Below are 17,873 nucleotides of genomic sequence, written 5' to 3'. Positions count from 1 at the left end.
AGTCTATAGTCTAGTCTATAGTCTAGTCTATAGTCTAGTCTATAGTCTAGTCTATAGTCTAGTCTATAGTCTAGTCTATAGTCTAGTCTATAGTCTAGTCTATAGTCTAGTCTATAGTCTAGTCTAGTCTAGTCTATAGTCTAGTCTATAGTCTAGTCTATAGTCTAGTCTAGTTAGTCTAGTCTATAGTCTAGTCTATAGTCTAGTCTATAGTCTAGTCTATAGTCTAGTCTAGTCTAGTCTAGTCTTAGTCTAGTCTATAGTCTAGTCTATAGTCTAGTCTATAGTCTAGTCTATAGTCTAGTCTATAGTTAGTCTATAGTCTAGTCTATAGTCTAGTCTATAGTCTAGTCTATAGTCTAGTCTATAGTCTAGTCTATAGTCTAGTCTATAGTCTAGTCTATAGTCTAGTCTATAGTCTAGTCTATAGTCTAGTCTATAGTCTAGTCTATAGTCTAGTCTATAGTCTAGTCTATAGTCTAGTCTAAGTCTAGTCTATAGTCTAGTCTATAGTCTAGTCTATAGTCTAGTCTATAGTCTAGTCTATAGTCTAGTCTATAGTCTAGTCTATAGTCTAGTCTATAGTCTAGTCTATAGTCTAGTCTATAGTCTAGTCATAGTCTAGTCTATAGTCTAGTCTCTAGTCTAGTCTATAGTCTAGTCTATAGTCTAGGTTATAGTCTAGTCTATTAGTCTAGTCTATAGTCTCGTCTATAGTCTAGTCTATAGTCTAGTCGATAGTTAGTCTAGTCTATAGTCTTAGTCTTAGTCTAGTCTAGTCTATAGTCTAGTCTATAGGTCTAGTCTCTAGTCTGTCTATAGTCTGTCTATAGTCTAGTCTTAGTTAGTTCATAGTCTAGTCATAGTCTAGTCTATAGTCTAGTCTATAGTCTAGTCTATAGTCTAGTCTATAGTCTAGTCTATAGTCTAGTCTATAGTCTAGTCTATAGTCTAGTCTATAGTCTAGTCTATAGTCTAGTCTATAGTCTAGTCTATAGTCTAGTCTATAGTCTAGTCTATAGTCTAGTCTATAGTCTAGTCTATAGTCTAGTCTATAGTCTAGTCTATAGTCTAGTCTATAGTCTAGTCTATAGTCTAGTCTATAGTCTAGTCTATAGTCTAGTCTATAGTCTAGTCTATAGTCTAGTCTATAGTCTAGTCTATAGTCTAGTCTATAGTCTAGTCTATAGTCTAGTCTATAGTCTAGTCTATAGTCTAGTCTATAGTCTAGTCTATAGTCTAGTCTATAGTCTAGTCTATAGTCTAGTCTATAGTCTAGTCTATAGTCTAGTCTATAGTCTAGTCTATAGTCTAGTCTATAGTCTAGTCTATAGTCTAGTCTATAGTCTAGTCTATAGTCTAGTCTATAGTCTAGTCTATAGTCTAGTCTATAGTCTAGTCTATAGTCTAGTCTATAGTCTAGTCTATAGTCTAGTCTATAGTCTAGTCTATAGTCTAGTCTATAGTCTAGTCTATAGTCTAGTCTATAGTCTAGTCTATAGTCTAGTCTATAGTCTAGTCTATAGTCTAGTCTATAGTCTAGTCTATAGTCTAGTCTATAGTCTAGTCTATAGTCTAGTCTATAGTCTAGTCTATAGTCTAGTCTATAGTCTAGTCTATAGTCTAGTCTATAGTCTAGTCTATAGTCTAGTCTATAGTCTAATCTATAGTCTAGTCTATAGTCTAGTCTATAGTCTAGTCTATAGTCTAGTCTATAGTCTAGTCTATAGTCTAGTCTATAGTCTAGTCTATAGTCTAGTCTATAGTCTAGTCTATAGTCTAGTCTATAGTCTAGTCTATAGTCTAGTCTATAGTCTAGTCTATAGTCTAGTCTATAGTCTAGTCTATAGTCTAGTCTATAGTCTAGTCTATAGTCTAGTCTGTAGTTTAGTCTATAGTCTAGTCTATAGTCTAGTCTGTAGTCTAGTCTGTAGTCTAGTCTATAGTCTAGTCTGTAGTTTAGTCTATAGTCTAGTCTATAGTCTAGTCTGTAGTCTAGTCTGTAGTCTAGTCTATAGTCTAGTCTATAGTCTAGTCTATAGTCTAGTCTATAGTCTAGCCTATAGTCTAGTCTATAGTATAGTATAGACTATACTATAGACAAGACTATAGGTCTAAAGTATATTCTATAGTCTAGTCTAGTCTATAGTATAGTATAGACTATACTATAGACAAGACTATAGGTCTAAAGTATAGTCTATAGTCTAGTCTATATTCTAGTCTATATTCCAGTCTAAAGTCTAGTCTCTAGTCTAGTCTATTATCTAATAGTCCAGTCTATAGTCTAAGCTATACTGTAGTCTATAGTCTGCGCTATAGTCTAGTCTATAGTCTGAATTTTAGTCTAGTTTATAGTCTGGATATGAGTCTAGTTAATAGTCTGGACTATATCTAGTTTATGTTATGGATTATTTAAAAAATAATAAAAGTTGATTTCTCAACTTCTCATATCAATTACCAGATACTGATACAATATCAGTTCAAAAAGACATTGGCATCAATGTATTTTTTACTAACAGACACATGTGTATTCTTTATAAGCAAATATTTAGCTAAAAATTTTTAAGCATTGGCAGAAGTTTTAATTAACCTACATTATTTTAACAAAATTAAAACACTTCTTTGTAAATAAAACTATAAACCCAATGAGTGTTAAACTAAAATCTAAAATAGTTTAAAAATATAAACACATGTTAGTTATTCCAAATAAGGTTTATTTAAAATAACTTTCCCAAATATATAAATATTGAAACAATATTTAAACAAATGTCTCGAAAAAAAACTAAATTCAAGGTTGTCTACTTTAATCACCAAGCAGAAGGCAATATATTTCTCTTTAACTATAAAACATGAGCATTTTTCTAAATCTAACAACATTAGTTTTCTAAACTTTCTAATTGAAACTGATATCAGAGTCATAAATAAAAAAAAACTTAAAATGAAATTCTTAGTAGCTTCCTTACTAGTGGTTGTCCTTTTGATGGTCTGCCCCAGCAGCCAGGCAGCTAAAATTTGTGTTTCCCATGTAGAGACCTGCAATGATAATATTCCTGTCTGTGGTCGTTTTGGTGGTTCCAATTTGTGCAAGAACTTTAAAAATCGCTGTGAATTTGAGATTTTCAATTGTGCCAGCAAGACTCGTACGTATTTTGTGAATGTTGGTTTGGTCAACTAAGAAAATGTTTTTTAATTTGTCTTCTTTTTGAAAATTTATAGCTTATAAGATTGTTAATAGCAACATGTGCACTGGCATTCCCCTTAATACTCGCACATTTTGTAATGGTCTCCAAACTGGACCCATAGTGGGTGGTGGTAAATTCCCCCACTGGTATGGTAACAAACCTGGTTTTGCTGGATGTAAAGGCAAGAAGTGCGGTTTTGGTGGACTCAAAGGCGGTTACAATGGTGGCGCTGATGTTCAACCTATTGTTATTAATCGTGGTAAATAAATGGAACGAAAATAAGGTTTTAGTGTTGTAGGACATATGAATTTGAAATGTAATGATGTTTTTATTTAAAAATAATAATTAAAATTTGACAATAAATATTAAAGATTTATGATCTGATTTAAAGACTGTTTTTTCTGAGTGTGAAGTTAACTTTGAAATTCGATATTTTTTCTGCAAAAAGTTCGATATTTTGTAAAAAAGCAAATTTTTGGGTAAAAATTTATTTTTATTTAAAGAAGGTAATTTCTGGAGAAAATCAATTCTGAGATTTAAAGTAAAGTCTATAGTCTAGTCTATAGTGTAGTCTAGTCTATAGTGTGGTCTATAGTGTAGTCTATAGTCTGGTCTATAGTCTAGTCTATGGTCTAGTTTATAGCCTAGTATATGGTCTAGTCTATGGTCTAGTCTATGGTCTCGTCTATGGTCTCGTCTATTGTCTAGTCTATAGTCTAGTCTATAGTCTTGTCTATAGTTTAGTCTATAGTCTAGTCTATAGTCTAGTCTATAGTCTAGTCTATAGCCTAGTCTATAGTCTAGTCTATAGTCTAGTCTATAGCCTAGTCTATAGTCTAGTCTATAGTCTAGTCTATTGTCTAGTCTGTAGTCTAGTCTATAGTCTAGTCTATAGTCTAGTCTATAGTCTAGTCTATAGTCTAGTCTATAGTCTAGTCTATAGTCTAGTCTATAGTCTAGTCTATAGTCTAGTCTATAGTCTAGTCTATAGTCTAGTCTATAGTCTAGTCTATAGTCTAGTCTATAGTCTAGTCTATAGTCTAGTCTATAGTCTAGTCTATAGTCTAGTCTATAGTCTAGTCTATAGTCTAGTCTATAGTCTAGTCTATAGTCTAGTCTATAGTCTAGTCTATAGTCTAGTCTATAGTCTAGTCTATAGTCTAGTCTAGTCTATAGTCTAGTCTATAGTGTAGTCTATAGTCTAGTCTATAGTCTAGTCTATAGTCTAGTCTTTTGTCTAGTCTTTAGTCTAGCCTATAGTCGAGTCTTTAGTCTAGTCTTTAGTCTAGTCTTTAGTCTAGTCTTTAGTCTAGTCTTTAGTCTAGTCTTTAGTCTAGTCTTTAGTCTAGCCTATAGTCTAGTCTATTGTCTATTCTATAGTCTAGTCTATATTCTAGTCTATAGTCTAGTCTATAGTATAGTCTATAGTCTAGTCTGTAGTCGAGTCTATAGTCTAGTCTAGTATAGTCTATAGTCTAGTCTAGTCTAGTCTATAGTCTAGTCTATAGTCTAGTCTATAGTCTAGTCTATAGTCTAGTCTATAGTCTAGTCTATAGTCTAGTCTATAGTCTAGTCTATAGTCTAGTCTATAGTCTAGTCTATAGTCTAGTCTATAGTCTAGTCTATAGTCTAGTCTATAGTCTAGTCTATAGTCTAGTCTATAGTCTAGTCTATAGTCTAGTCTATAGTCTAGTCTATAGTCTAGTCTATAGTCTAGTCTATAGTCTAGTCTATAGTCTAGTCTACAGACTAGTCTATAGTCTAGTCTATAGTCTAGTCTATAGTCTAGTCTATAGTCTAGTCTATAGTCGAGTCTATAGTCTAGTCTATAGTATAGTCTATAGTCTAGTCTATAGTCTAGTCTATAGTCTAGTCTATAGTCTAGTCTATAGTCTAGTCTACAGACTAGTCTATAGTCTAGTCTATAGTCTAGTCTATAGTCTAGTCTATAGTCTAGTCTATAGTCTAGTCTATAGTCTAGTCTATAGTCTAGTCTATAGTCTAGTCTATAGTCTAGTCTATAGTCTAGTCTATAGTCTAGTCTATAGTCTAGTCTATAGTCTAGTCTATAGTCTAGTCTATAGTCTAGTCTATAGTCTAGTCTATAGTCTAGTCTATAGTCTAGTCTATAGTCTAGTCTATAGTCTAGTCTATAGTCTAGTCTATAGTCTAGTCTATAGTCTAGTCTATAGTCTAGTCTATAGTCTAGTCTATAGTCTAGTCTATAGTCTAGTCTATAGTCTAGTCTATAGTCTAGTCTATAGCTAGTCTATAGTCTAGTCTATAGTCTAGTCTATAGTCTAGTCTATAGTCTAGTCTATAGTCTAGTCTATAGTCTAGTCTATAGTCTAGTCTATAGTCTAGTCTATAGTCTAGTCTATAGTCTAGTCTATAGTCTAGTCTATAGTCTAGTCTATAGTCTAGTCTATAGTCTAGTCTATAGTCTAGTCCTATAGTCTAGTCTATAGTCCTAGTCTATCGTCTAGTCTATAGTCTAATCTATAGTCTAGTCTATAGTCTAGTCTATAGTCTAGTCTATAGTCTAGTCTATAGTCCTGGTCTATAGTATAGTCTATAGTCTAGTCTATAGTCTAGTTTATAGTCTAGTCTATAGTCTAGTTATAGTCTAGTCTATAGGTCTATAGTCTAGTCTATAGTCTAGTCTATAGTCTATTCTATAGTCTAGTATAGTCCAGTCTATAGTCTAGTATATAGTCTAGTCTATAGTCTAGTATATAGTCTAGTCTATAGTCAAGTCTACAGTCTAGTCTAGCGTATGATCAATTGTCTAATTCTTTATAATTTCAACCTCTTGTAAGAGTTAACATGATTAATTATATTGTATTATACTCTTTTACTGCAAAATAAGTTATTTATTTAAATATGCAATAAAATTTCATTAATTAAATACTTATCTTAAATGAATTTTCTGTTTATTTACAGATATACTTATAGATACATTTGAAATGAAAATGTAAAAGAAAAACTCACAATACTACGAACGAAAAAAGGCAGCCAGCAGCAGTCAATCAAATGTTTCAATTGCTCAACATAATGTTAGCGGTGCTACAAAATGAAAATGCAATATAATACTTTATTTTAAGCTTTAATTATACACGTAAAATAAGCACAAATCTAAAGAGAATACTAAAGAAAACTTCTTCGACAACAACAGCAGCATCCAAGCAACGTCTTCTATGGCTTCCTCTTTCATACAATACAGGCAGGAAAAATAATACAAAGTTGGCAAAGAAACTGCTTAAGGAAAACACTTTAAAACTACTTGCCACATAGCGAATACTTGCCACAAACCCGCACACACAGCACACCAGCACTCACAAAAAGCCGCACTACGAATTGTAGTTTAAGTAGAAGTTGAAAACGTGAAGATTTTATACATTCTACTTGTGTATAATATACAAGTGATTAATTATGCAAATTGAATTGAAACCAACAACAGTTAGTCAAAAAGAAAGACTCATTGAATGAGTGACTGACTGAGTGACTGATACCGTAATAAGAGTTAAAGGAAATATAAAAGGCTTTGAAAAGAAATAAATTCTCCCTCGCAAAAATAAATAACTCGTACATCACACACAAGTGGCTTGTTTTTTTTTTCTATTTTGTAAGAAATTTCTTAGAAAAATGTTAGAAAATGCCAGCAACATGATACATACGCCAACAAAAGAAACATCAGAAGCAGCAGCCACATCATCAAAGGCAAGACTAATAACTAAATTTTTTACAACAGAAACAACACAACTTACAAGAGCAGCCACAAAAGCAGCAACAATATTAGCACTGCCACCAGCACGACAAACAGCAACGGCAACATCAACAATATCACCAGCACCGGAATCGACAACAACAACTCTAACACATTCAGCACTTTTGGGTTTAACAACTAGAACTTCTTTAAAAACGTTAATAACCAAGGATACCACTTTAACAACATCGTTATCAGCCTCATCGTCATTATTAGCAACAACAACAACAAGAAAAACTAAAGTTAAAGCAGCATCGACAGCAGCAACTTTAAGAGCTAAAGAAATTTTAACAAATTTAACACCAGCGTACTTTTTAACAACTTTAGCAGCAGCTATAGCAACGAATGTCAAACATAGCAACAGTAGAAGCAATAGTAGCAACAGCAACTACTACAACAACAATAGCAAATATAGTAGTTGGACGAATAGCAAAAATAACCAGGCAACAAACAAAAACGTCAGTTGTCACATGATTCAACACAACGACAAGAATAAAATCTACCACATGCTTTCATTAAATCACCAAAATTGCACAAATGTTTTACAACATCATCAGCAACAACAAAAAGAACAACAGCAACATTATAGCAGGCCTCAACGACCATGTAGCAACAAACATTTACAGCAGCAGCAAAAAATAAAACAATTCTTGTTATTGCTAACATGTTTTGTGGCAATCATCACAATATTCTCTTTGCCACATTTATCCATAGCAGCAACAACATCACACATGTCAACGACCTATGCAACACCCACAATAACAATAACAAATGCAACAACACAAGAACAACTCATGTTGTTTTCATCCTCCTCCTCCTCCTCTACAGACTCGTCAAGTGACAATGTAAGCAAAGATGATGTTGACAACAGCTATAGTAACAGCAACAAAAACAAGTTTGCTGACAACATTGATAATGTTGATGATGATTTAACATCCTTTTCACCATTAGCAACAACTTTTGAAAATTCACTTAGAGACATTAGATCAAGCATCAGCAGCAGTAGTAGGCTAAGTTCACTTGAAAATCATATTGTTACACGTTTAATACGCTCCTTGGATGGAAGTGGTAACAGTGGTGGTGTAGGAAGAGGAAGTGGTGGTACTTCATCTCTATTCAGTCCCTCACCAGGTGGTTCGTCTGGTTTAACAAATATTTTCAATCAAAATCTAGACACTGGTCTAAGTAATAACATTGAATGTCCAAGTTTTGATGAAAGTTCAGCGTGTCCCTGTTACAAATTCGAAGATGGTAAGTACTGGCTGGGAACAGCAACTGACTATTGCAAAAAAATCATTATGAGAAAAGGAAGAAAATTAGAGAGTCGTCAACATTTAGGAAGAGTTTGTAGATTTTTAGTGTTTGTAATATAAACAATTACATTTTTAAAAGAGTACATGTCCATTAGAGAATTAACAAGTAAGAGTGCTTATTCGGCTATGCCGAATATACTATACCCACCATCAAACCGTATGCCGTAAAAGGAATACTCACCTATAAACATCAGGGTGATATTACTCATCAAGTTTTGGCTTACTTATGTCTTACTTATGTCAAATTTCATCTATACACTCGTACTTTTAAGCCAGTAATGAGAGTTAAAGTAATTATCTGGGGATTTTGATCGTAAGAGACTTACTTATGTCAAATTTCATTGCTTTATTCGAATTTTTAAGCCAGTCATGAGCGTTAAAGGTATTTTTTGAATTGGGTCTTATATAGGGGTAGAGTCAATTATGGACCGATCTACATAAAATTCGATAGAGATTTTCTGACTCGTCAGGGACTTACTTATGTCAAATTTCATTACTATACTCGTATTTTAAGCCAGTAATATGCATTGAAGTCATATTTTGAAGGGGACCTTAAATGGGGGGTAGGGTCAATTATGGACCGATCCACATGAAATTTGATAGAGATATTTTGGCTCGCATGGCACTTATGTGTGTCGAATTTCATTTCTTTACTCCTATTTTTAAGCCAGTCATGAGCGTTAAAGTTATTTTTTGAATGGGACCTTATATGGCGGTAGTGTCAATTTTGGACCGATCCACATAAAATTTAGTGGTGAGGTTTTGGCTCATCAGGGACTTACTTATGTCAAATTTCATTACTATACTTGTACTTTTAAGCCAGTAATGAGCGTTAAAGTAATTTTTTAAAGGGGACCTTATATGGCGGTAGGGACATTTTTGGACCGATCCACATAAAATTTTATAGAGATATTTTGGCTCGCATGGAACTTATGTGTGTCGAATTTCATCGCTACACTCGTATTTGTAAGCCAGTAATGAGCGTTAAAGTCATGTTTTGAAGGGGACCTTATATGGGGGGGTAGGGTCAATTATGGACCGATCCATATAAAATTTTCATCGCTATACTCGTACTTTTAAAAGAGATATGCTGTTTTTCGGGGATCTACTTGTATGGAGGCTATCTGAAAATGTGGACCGATATTGCCCATTGCTCAATACCAAACAAACCTTATATATAGAGAATATTTGTGGAAAATTTCAACTCTCTAGTTCATTCCGTTCAGACTCTATCGTGCTTTCAACTGACAGACAGACGGACATGGCTAGATCGTCTTAGAATTTAATAAGAACCCAGAATATATATACTTTTATGGATCTATGACCAATATTTCGATGTGTTACAAACGGAATGACAAAATTTTGATGGTGGGTATAAAAAAATGCGCAAATAAACAGTAGAAGGTACTCAAGTGACACAGGTTTAGCTCCCTAGTCTTGCTCTAAGGAAATTGGAACTATTTTTTTATTGTATGTTATACGAATCCATATTCTATTCCCATTTAAATTTAAGAGCCTCTTGAATACATTTTTGACTTGAATTTTGACATTTGCTATTCCATTGACTAGTCTTGGACTATTTACTAGTGTCTAGGATTAGGCAGTGGACTATTTTATGGACTAATCTTATTTACTATTTAATCTATTGACTCACCTATTAACTAGTCTACGCTTCGTTCATTGACTAGCCTATGGAGTTATCTATTGGATAGCGTAGGGAACAGTCTATGACTATTTTAATCCCTACTCTATGAACTATGCTATTGACTGGTCTCCTTATTAGTTTATAAACTAGCTGACTTACTCTATGGTCAAAATCCATAAGTCGTTCGTAATGCTCTAAAAGTTTTTTCTGAGCAAAAGTAACCATAAACATTTTATAATTATTTTTTCCTTTTTCCCAAAATTAGGAAATTTTTGAAACCCATTTCAAAAAAAAAAACAAAAAACCTTTTTTCAGGATTTTTAAACGCTGGTTGGAACTGGGGTCACAAAATTGGGAATTTATGAGACCTTTTTCGAAAAAAATCAAGAAACTTTATTTTGACAGTTTGCACTGAGATCATGATCGCTGTTAAGAAACTGAGAACCGTTTAAAAATTTTTATTTTTTCTTCAGTACTTAAATGCGCATCATGTGAGACTCGGTACATGTGTCTCTTTGAATTATTTGGCAAGAAAAAGTTTTAAAAATATTTCTTATCAAATAAAAGCAACACATTTGTCCAAATATTAACATTTTTCCTATTAAGAGGGTTCTAAATTTTTCTAGAAGTTTTATAATTTTTTTTTTATAGAAAATTAAAAGGCTTACCACAATGTCACTTATATTTATACCCTACACCACTTTAGTGGGGAGGGTATATTGGATTTGTGCTGATGTTTGTAACATACAAAAATATTCGTCCTAGACCCACCTTAAAGTATACCAATCGGCTTAGAATCGTTTTCTGAGTCCATTAATCTATGTCCGTCCGTCTGGCTGGCTGTCCATGTAAACCTTGTGCGCAAGGTACAAGGTACATCCAATTTTCAAGATAATTGGATGAAATTTGGCACACACGTTTTATTTGACCCAAGGACGAGGCCTATTGAAAATGGTTAAAATCGGTCCATTATTTCACCTAGCCCCCATAGAACAGAACCCCCCGAAAAGGGCTTCTGAGCTGATAATTATGTTAAATATACAGATATATCGATAAAATACGGCACAACTAAGTTTTATAGAAGTCTTGATAACCCTGCCAAATTTCATAAAGATCGGGCCCCATTATACATACAGAGTCCCCTTCAGAAAATGACTTGAATGTCCCAAATTAACTTATAAACACAAATATCGCGATGAAATTCAGCACAATAAAATATTATGTAAATATAAATATATTCACAAAATTTTATCGGGCTTGGTCCATATTTGCCCCTAGCCCCCATATAAAGCCTCTTTCAGAAAATTAGTTTTTCATCCATAAATTGCTTAAATGTATCGGAACAAGGGAATATTGAAGATAAATGTTTTATTATGAAAAATAAATCACATTTAATATTCATAACTGGTGTAGGGTATCATATGGTCGGCCACGCCCGACTATACTTTCTTACTTGTTTTTTATTACTTTAAAACCATCTTAATGTATAAATTAGTTAAATTTTATTTCGTAAACTGTAATGTTATTCTAAATGAACCAACCTAACTACAAGGTCCTGGAGATCCGGTACTAGTTAGTTTACTACATTTCGATTTATCAACCTGGGTCCACACTTAAATAAATAAATTACCAAAAAAGTAGTTTTTTTTTTAATAGAAAACAAAGAAGAAATTCCAAATATACTTACTGGTTTTACTGTTATAATTTAGCCTACAATTTGTATTATCAAGTTGGCACTTATTGAAAAACAGTTGACAAGAACCATCGGCTCTTTGACCACAAACCGTTGGCATCTGACAGGGTGCGTTTTCTGTACTAGACTGTGGTAGAGGTCTAGCATGGGTTAAGACCATAATGGCAAGACTAGCCGTAAGTGAGACTTGATAGGGAAATAAAACTATTATGTTTCAATTGGTTAAAAGAGTAATGCTGAGGAATATTTACCGAAAATATATTTCATTTTAATTAATTAGTTAAAAATTTCGTTCACTAAATAAGTTCGTATGATGATGTTACTTAAAAATTTTAAATTTAAAGACTAAACATGTTTCATCATCTAAAGCTAGTATTTATAAGCCAAAATTATATTTTATTTATATTGGTTTATTTGAAGAAGAAAAAAAGTTGTGTTTGTTGAGCATAATGCAAATAAGAAATGTTTTTTTTGATTCACATACGTAGGTAAAGTATACAAATATCATAATTTTTAAATAAAAACGAAATTAGCAGATATTAATTTAAAGCAAATAGAAGTATAAGGATTAATTTTTAAGTAGAATTTTAGATACTCTACACTAGTTACATTTTACACAAATATTTTTAAGAACAAAGGTCACGGAACTCGTCACAATATTTTTTACTTGGGTTTAGGAACAAATAGTTCTCTGAAGAGATAATTTTAGCCCAATAGTTACCAGAGTAAAACTGATATTTTAGTTAATCGCTATAATAGTGACGACAAGCAAAACAATTTTAAAATATTTTTTTTATTTATTTAACGAAAAATAAAAATTAATTTAAAATATTTTTTAAACCAATATTTTAACATTTGGAAACATATAAATTTTGTTAAGTTCAGTGACCTTTAAACAATATCTAAAAAAAATTTAATTTTCCCTCTTCTTGGTCAGGGTCATGTTAACAGATATCCCTCATACTCAACGGAACTAAATCTTAACCTAACACATTTCCACAGATTCCGTTAAAAGCTTTATTTCAATACATTTAAGTTTAAAAAATGTATTATTTATAATTCTGAAAAAAATTAATAAAAAAAACTGAAATTTCAAATATGAAAAATCACAAGGTATATTGACAATCATCTTCAAAAAATGTAAAAAATTATTGCATTTATTTATAACTTCTGTTTTCAGTTATTAAAAGCAATTACGTCACATAATTGGTTTGAAGATCTAGACGTCAATAAATCCATACGTACGAATTTAATTAATATAACAAACAATTAGGTAAATATTTGTTATATGCATTAATAAAAATGATTACAAATGCTTTCAAAAACATTTGCAGTTAAACAAATACAGAAGTTGTTAATATTAAATTTGGAAAAAATTTTTTATGAATTTATATAAAAAACACTTCTAATTAAACAATTTCTTAAATCCTTTAAAACTTTCAATGGGTTCATTATACAAATTTCTTTAGATTATCGAGATTTAACCTTATAATGTTGAGTAATATATAAAATACAATCTTTTCAATAAATTCTTATGACGAATTTATTTAGAAATTAACTCATCTGCCTTAATAAAACAACTGTTAAATGTTTTCCTTATTTTGTGGTTCAATGATTGGGCCTTGAATCATATCTATGATGAAATTTTGTTAAACTTTTTATTTACAGTTTATTAAAGGTCAATTCAGTTTTTCTATATAGTCTGAATTTGACGTAATTTTTTAAATCTTCCAACTATTCTTTTTAAGACTTCCTGTTTGAATACAATAAAATAAATGATCTTAGGCTAAATATAACTTCTTCTTCTTCTCTCCTACCAAGAAATTCAAGAATATATATTTTATATATTTATACTAAAGCTAATTATTCGCTTCTCTTCTAAACAATATTATTTAAAAAAGTTTTCCATTCTTAAGAGTTTTATAAAATGCCATAAAATCAATTTTTATTTTTAGCTTAAATCCTATAATTTCAAAAATTTAAGAGATTTATTATTTAATTTCTTTTTTCACTCAAAATTTGGAAATCGCATAAAAATTTTTATTTTTAACAAAATTTCGAATTTTAATATAAATTTTAAATTTTGACCAGAACTTTGAATTTCGAACAAAATTTTTTTATTTTTTTTTTTTTAAATTTATAATTTTGGTATAAATTTAAAATTTTGACTAAAATTTTGAGTTTTAACCAACATTTTGCTTTTTAATACAAATTTTATATTTTTACTAAAAATTCGTATTTTGATTAATATTTTAAATTTAATTTCAATATAAATTAAAATTTGCACAAAAATTTGAAATTTTTAATAAAATTTCAAATATTTAATAAAATTTCAAATATTTAAGAAAATTTCAAATATTTAATCAAATTTAAAAAAAAAATAAAAAATAATAAAATTTCAAATTTTTAATGAAATTTAAAATTTTTAATTAAATTTCAAATTTTTAATTAAATTTCAAATTTTTAATAAAATTTCAAATTTTTAATAAAATTTCAATTAAGTATTTGAATTTTTTTTAATATATTAATTTTTTAATAAAATTTCGAAATTTTGATATAAATTTTGAACTTCGACCAGAATTTTGAATTTTTAATAAAATTTTCAATTATGATATACTTTTTGAATTTATACTACAATTTCGTGTGTGAGTAACATTTTTCATTCAATTTCAATACACATTAAAATTTTCACAAAAATTTCTATAAAGTTATCAAAAAAATTAAAAAAAAAATATTTTTTTCACCAAAATTTAAAATTTTTAAAATTTTTTTAAAGTCTCAAGCTTTATATTAAAATATCTCGAATAAGGATTTAGATAATTATTGAGGTTAAACCTTTATATGAAAATTAGATTAGAATTGCACTGGTAAGGGAGCGAACAGGTGTATTACTTCGGATTTAATGTATGTGTGTATCAGGCATGGGGGATAGTGATTACACAAAGTAATTCATTGTATGATCAATTACAATTACTTGTAATGTGTAATTAAATAATAATCAATTACAAATACTTTGTAATTGTAATTGAAATTTTTCCAGTTACAATTACTTGTAATGTATAATTGACCAATAACCAATTACAATTACTTGTAATTGTAATTCAAGTTTTGCCAATTACAATTATTTGTAATTGTAATTGAAGTTTCCAATTAATATTACTTGTAGTTGTCATTAAGGTATTACTAATTACAAATTACATATAATTATAAGAAACAAAATTCACAATTACAAGTAATTGTAATTGGAAATTCTTCAGTTACAATTACAAGTAATTGTAATTGTCAAAACTTCAATTACAAGTAATTGTAATTGGTAAAGCTTCAAGTACAATTACTTCAAATGAAATTGTAATTGAACATGTAGTCATTACCCCCCAAACCTGCTATATACATTGGATACGGTGGACCAGTTTTTGGTAGGAATATCTCTCAAACAATAAGCATTAAGGAAAGAACAATAAAATATATATTTTTTTGAAAAGGGTCTCAGTTCCCTCCCAGCGATTCAAAATCTTAGTACAATATGTTCAAAAAAAGTTTCAGCTATCTTTTGGAAATGGATCTCAAAAATTCTGTAATTTCGAGTTTATAGGGAAAATAATTTATAAAATTTTTGTTAGAGTATTTCTGGTCCCCTTCTAGTGCATTTAAGGAGCATATACATATAGAATATTCAATTAATAATATTCGAAGAAATCAATAATCTTAATATAAATTCGAATCTGAAACTCTCTAAAAACCATTTTGTGGAGCAAAAATACTCTAATAAATATTAAAATTATTTTTTCCATAATCAGTTCAAAATTAGAAAATTTTTAGAAAATGTCGAACCAAACTCAGAATATTTTATCCAAAATTTTATCAGAAAACAATCAGTTATAGTTCACACTAAAGGTAACAAATCTGCTTAAATTTTAAAATTTAATACATATTAAAAAAAACTTAAGTTTAATTTCTACCCTTAAGAAGAAAAGTAAAGTTGACTTTTTTCAACATAATATCATTTTTAACTTAAATATCGATTATACATACATAGATGTATATTACTAATATTTAATATCTAGTCGTAAATATTATTAAATATAATTTTCCATTTCTCTTACAACTTTTCGTTAACAGGTTTATTTCTTGAATGTCCTGGTACAACGGCAACATCATTACGTACCACACTGGAGCGCATTTCATCACCCATACATTCATTATCCATTTATGATTTTGATCGTTCGGTCACGTCCCTATCACAGGATGTCTTTCAACCGGGTGTCAATATAAGACATCTACAATTTTCCCATTCACATTTGGAAACATTAAAAGAAAATAGTCTCAAAAATGTACGTGCATCTTTGGAATCGTTGAGCATCGTTAATGGTAAATTAACACAGGTATGTAACCATCCATACATGATATTACAATGATAAAAAAATGTGAAGCAAAAAAAAACTCTTATAGATGATGTAATAATGCGATGTGGTATAGTACGTAGTAAGAAAATATGTATGAGCATTTTTTTTGGCAAACATACAAACACATGTCTATAATAACTGATATTACTTAAAAGTGTTCATGCACAAAATATAAGAGAGGGGAGGAATTTTTCGAACATTCTTTGATAGTTAATTTTTCCGTAGGAAACTACAACAAGCAAAAGTATTTAACAAAAATGTCAGGGGAAAGAAAAAATAACAGCAATAAAATGTGTGGTAGTATTGCTACCTACCACTGCCAGCATAGCAACTGTAGAATATTCGTTGTAAATGTTAAATCACGTTTGTATGCGTGAATTTTAACGGAAACGGATGTGTTACACGCAAAACATTGTACGTATGAGTGTGCATATTGCCAAAAAAAAGTATACTGTTTAAAGATATCTCTTTTTGTGTTATTTGGCTTTTTTTTCTGTTGATGTTGGGAAATGAAATATTTACGTTTTAACGTTTATATGTAACCTGTGTGTCAGTGTAAAATACTTTCATACATATATTAAATATAATTTCACACATTTAACAAATTAAATATTTATTTTTGCTTGTTTTTGTATATTTTATGTCTCAAACACAGAAAACTCTATAAGATTTTTCTTTACACAACTATCGCTGCTTGCGTTTAATATTATTTTAGTAAAAATTAAATCTAAATTTATGTAAAATTTAATCAGATTTTTACCCAAAGACATAGACAAGAATGTAAACCAACCATGTACATTATAGTTGTTGAAAATGCTTAATGACAGCAAACGACACATGAAATTAACTGAATTCTGAACACATTTTATGTTTTTAAGGACTACTACATATTAAATTGTACACAGAGGGAAATGTTAGTTGTTTTTAGTGACTAATCGATTTTCAGATTTAACTTAATAAAGTCAGCCTGTCTGTCTGTCCGTCTGTCTGACTGTCTGTCTGTCTGTCTGTCTGTCTGTCTCTCTGTCCGTCTGTCTGAATTCATTTTATGTTTTTTTTTGTACACAGAGGGAAATGTTAGTTGTTTTTTAGTGACTAATCGATTTTCAGATTTAATTTAATAAAGTCTGTCTGTCTGTCTGTCCGTCCGACCGTCTGTCTGTCTGTCTCTCTGTCCGTCTGTCTGTCTGTCTGTATTTCTACCTCTTCATGCTAAACTTTAGATTAAAGTACAGGTTTAATTTGTCTAGTGCATACAACCATTACTCTATATAAAACAACCTTCCGAAGTTAAAATATATACATAGCTGGTTTAGAATATCAAACCTTTACTAACTTCGCATCTAAAATTTTGACGCATTAACAAATCCAAATTACTTAGCTCTTTTCCAGTAATTACCTATTTAGCTAAATGAAATACTTCATTACCAAGTAATTATGAAATATTACCAAAAATGTAAGATTTTATTACAAGAATATTTTACTAAGTAAGTAATATCAATAAATTCTATAAAATAATGTATAGAATCGGTATAAAGATATTAAAAAGTTGAATAAACAGTTGAAGTTAGTTTCTTTTTTTTGACAGTGTAATTTAGATAATGTTTATAACATCAACACCAACATATTTAGCTTTCAGGACAATTTTTATGTCATTCATGAAGTAAATGAATTTCTGAATATTTATGTAAATGCATAGGAAACGTTATTTAGATCAAAGCGTGTGTACGTTTGTTAATGTTTATTTCCCTCTTTTCTTTTTTTTTGGTTAAATAATATTACCCCTGTACATACAAATGAATATGATGTTTGTACATGTGAACTAACAAAATGAATTACATACAATTTTGTCACATTTCAACAATGTTTGC

The 17,873-nt window shown here is 30.2% G+C and overlaps 2 protein-coding genes across 2 annotated transcripts in view; both read left to right on the top strand.

The window, feature by feature from the left end:
• Positions 1 to 2,849: 2,849 nt before the first annotated feature.
• LOC119602405 lies at positions 2,850 to 3,558 on the top strand. The gene is made up of 2 exons (XM_037953919.1): positions 2,850 to 3,140; positions 3,217 to 3,558. The coding sequence occupies exons 1-2, from the start codon at positions 2,939 to 2,941 to the stop codon at positions 3,447 to 3,449; spliced, it is 435 nt and encodes a 144-aa protein (XP_037809847.1). The 5' UTR covers positions 2,850 to 2,938; the 3' UTR covers positions 3,450 to 3,558.
• A 2,966-nt stretch (positions 3,559 to 6,524) lies between these two features.
• LOC119602398 overlaps positions 6,525 to 17,873 on the top strand; it is a 55,151-nt gene continuing 43,802 nt past the window's right edge. Inside the window, exons 1-2 of the mRNA XM_037953909.1 lie at positions 6,525 to 8,199; positions 15,719 to 15,981. Of these exons, the coding sequence (XP_037809837.1) occupies positions 6,828 to 8,199; positions 15,719 to 15,981 (1,635 nt within the window). The 5' untranslated portion in view covers positions 6,525 to 6,827. The remainder of the gene's footprint in view (positions 8,200 to 15,718; positions 15,982 to 17,873) is intronic.

The sequence above is a fragment of the Lucilia sericata genome, unplaced genomic scaffold (genome assembly GCF_015586225.1).
Source record: "Lucilia sericata isolate MDLA Ls3-8-SP2 unplaced genomic scaffold, ASM1558622v1 Contig000227F_arrow, whole genome shotgun sequence".
NCBI lineage: Eukaryota > Metazoa > Arthropoda > Insecta > Diptera > Calliphoridae > Lucilia > Lucilia sericata.
Note: the sequence above shows the minus strand (reverse complement) of the source record. Positions and strands in the feature narration are given on the sequence as shown.

What these genes read in the sequence shown, in the direction of transcription:
- LOC119602405 (XM_037953919.1), top strand. Translation starts at nt 2,939, where the DNA reads ATGAAATTCTTAGTAGCTTCCTTACTAGTGGTTGTCCTTTTGATGGTC. An exon ending in CAATTGTGCCAGCAAGACTC is followed by an intron (nt 3,141 to 3,216) that starts GTACGTATTTTG and finishes GAAAATTTATAG; the next exon opens with CTTATAAGATTGTTAATAGC.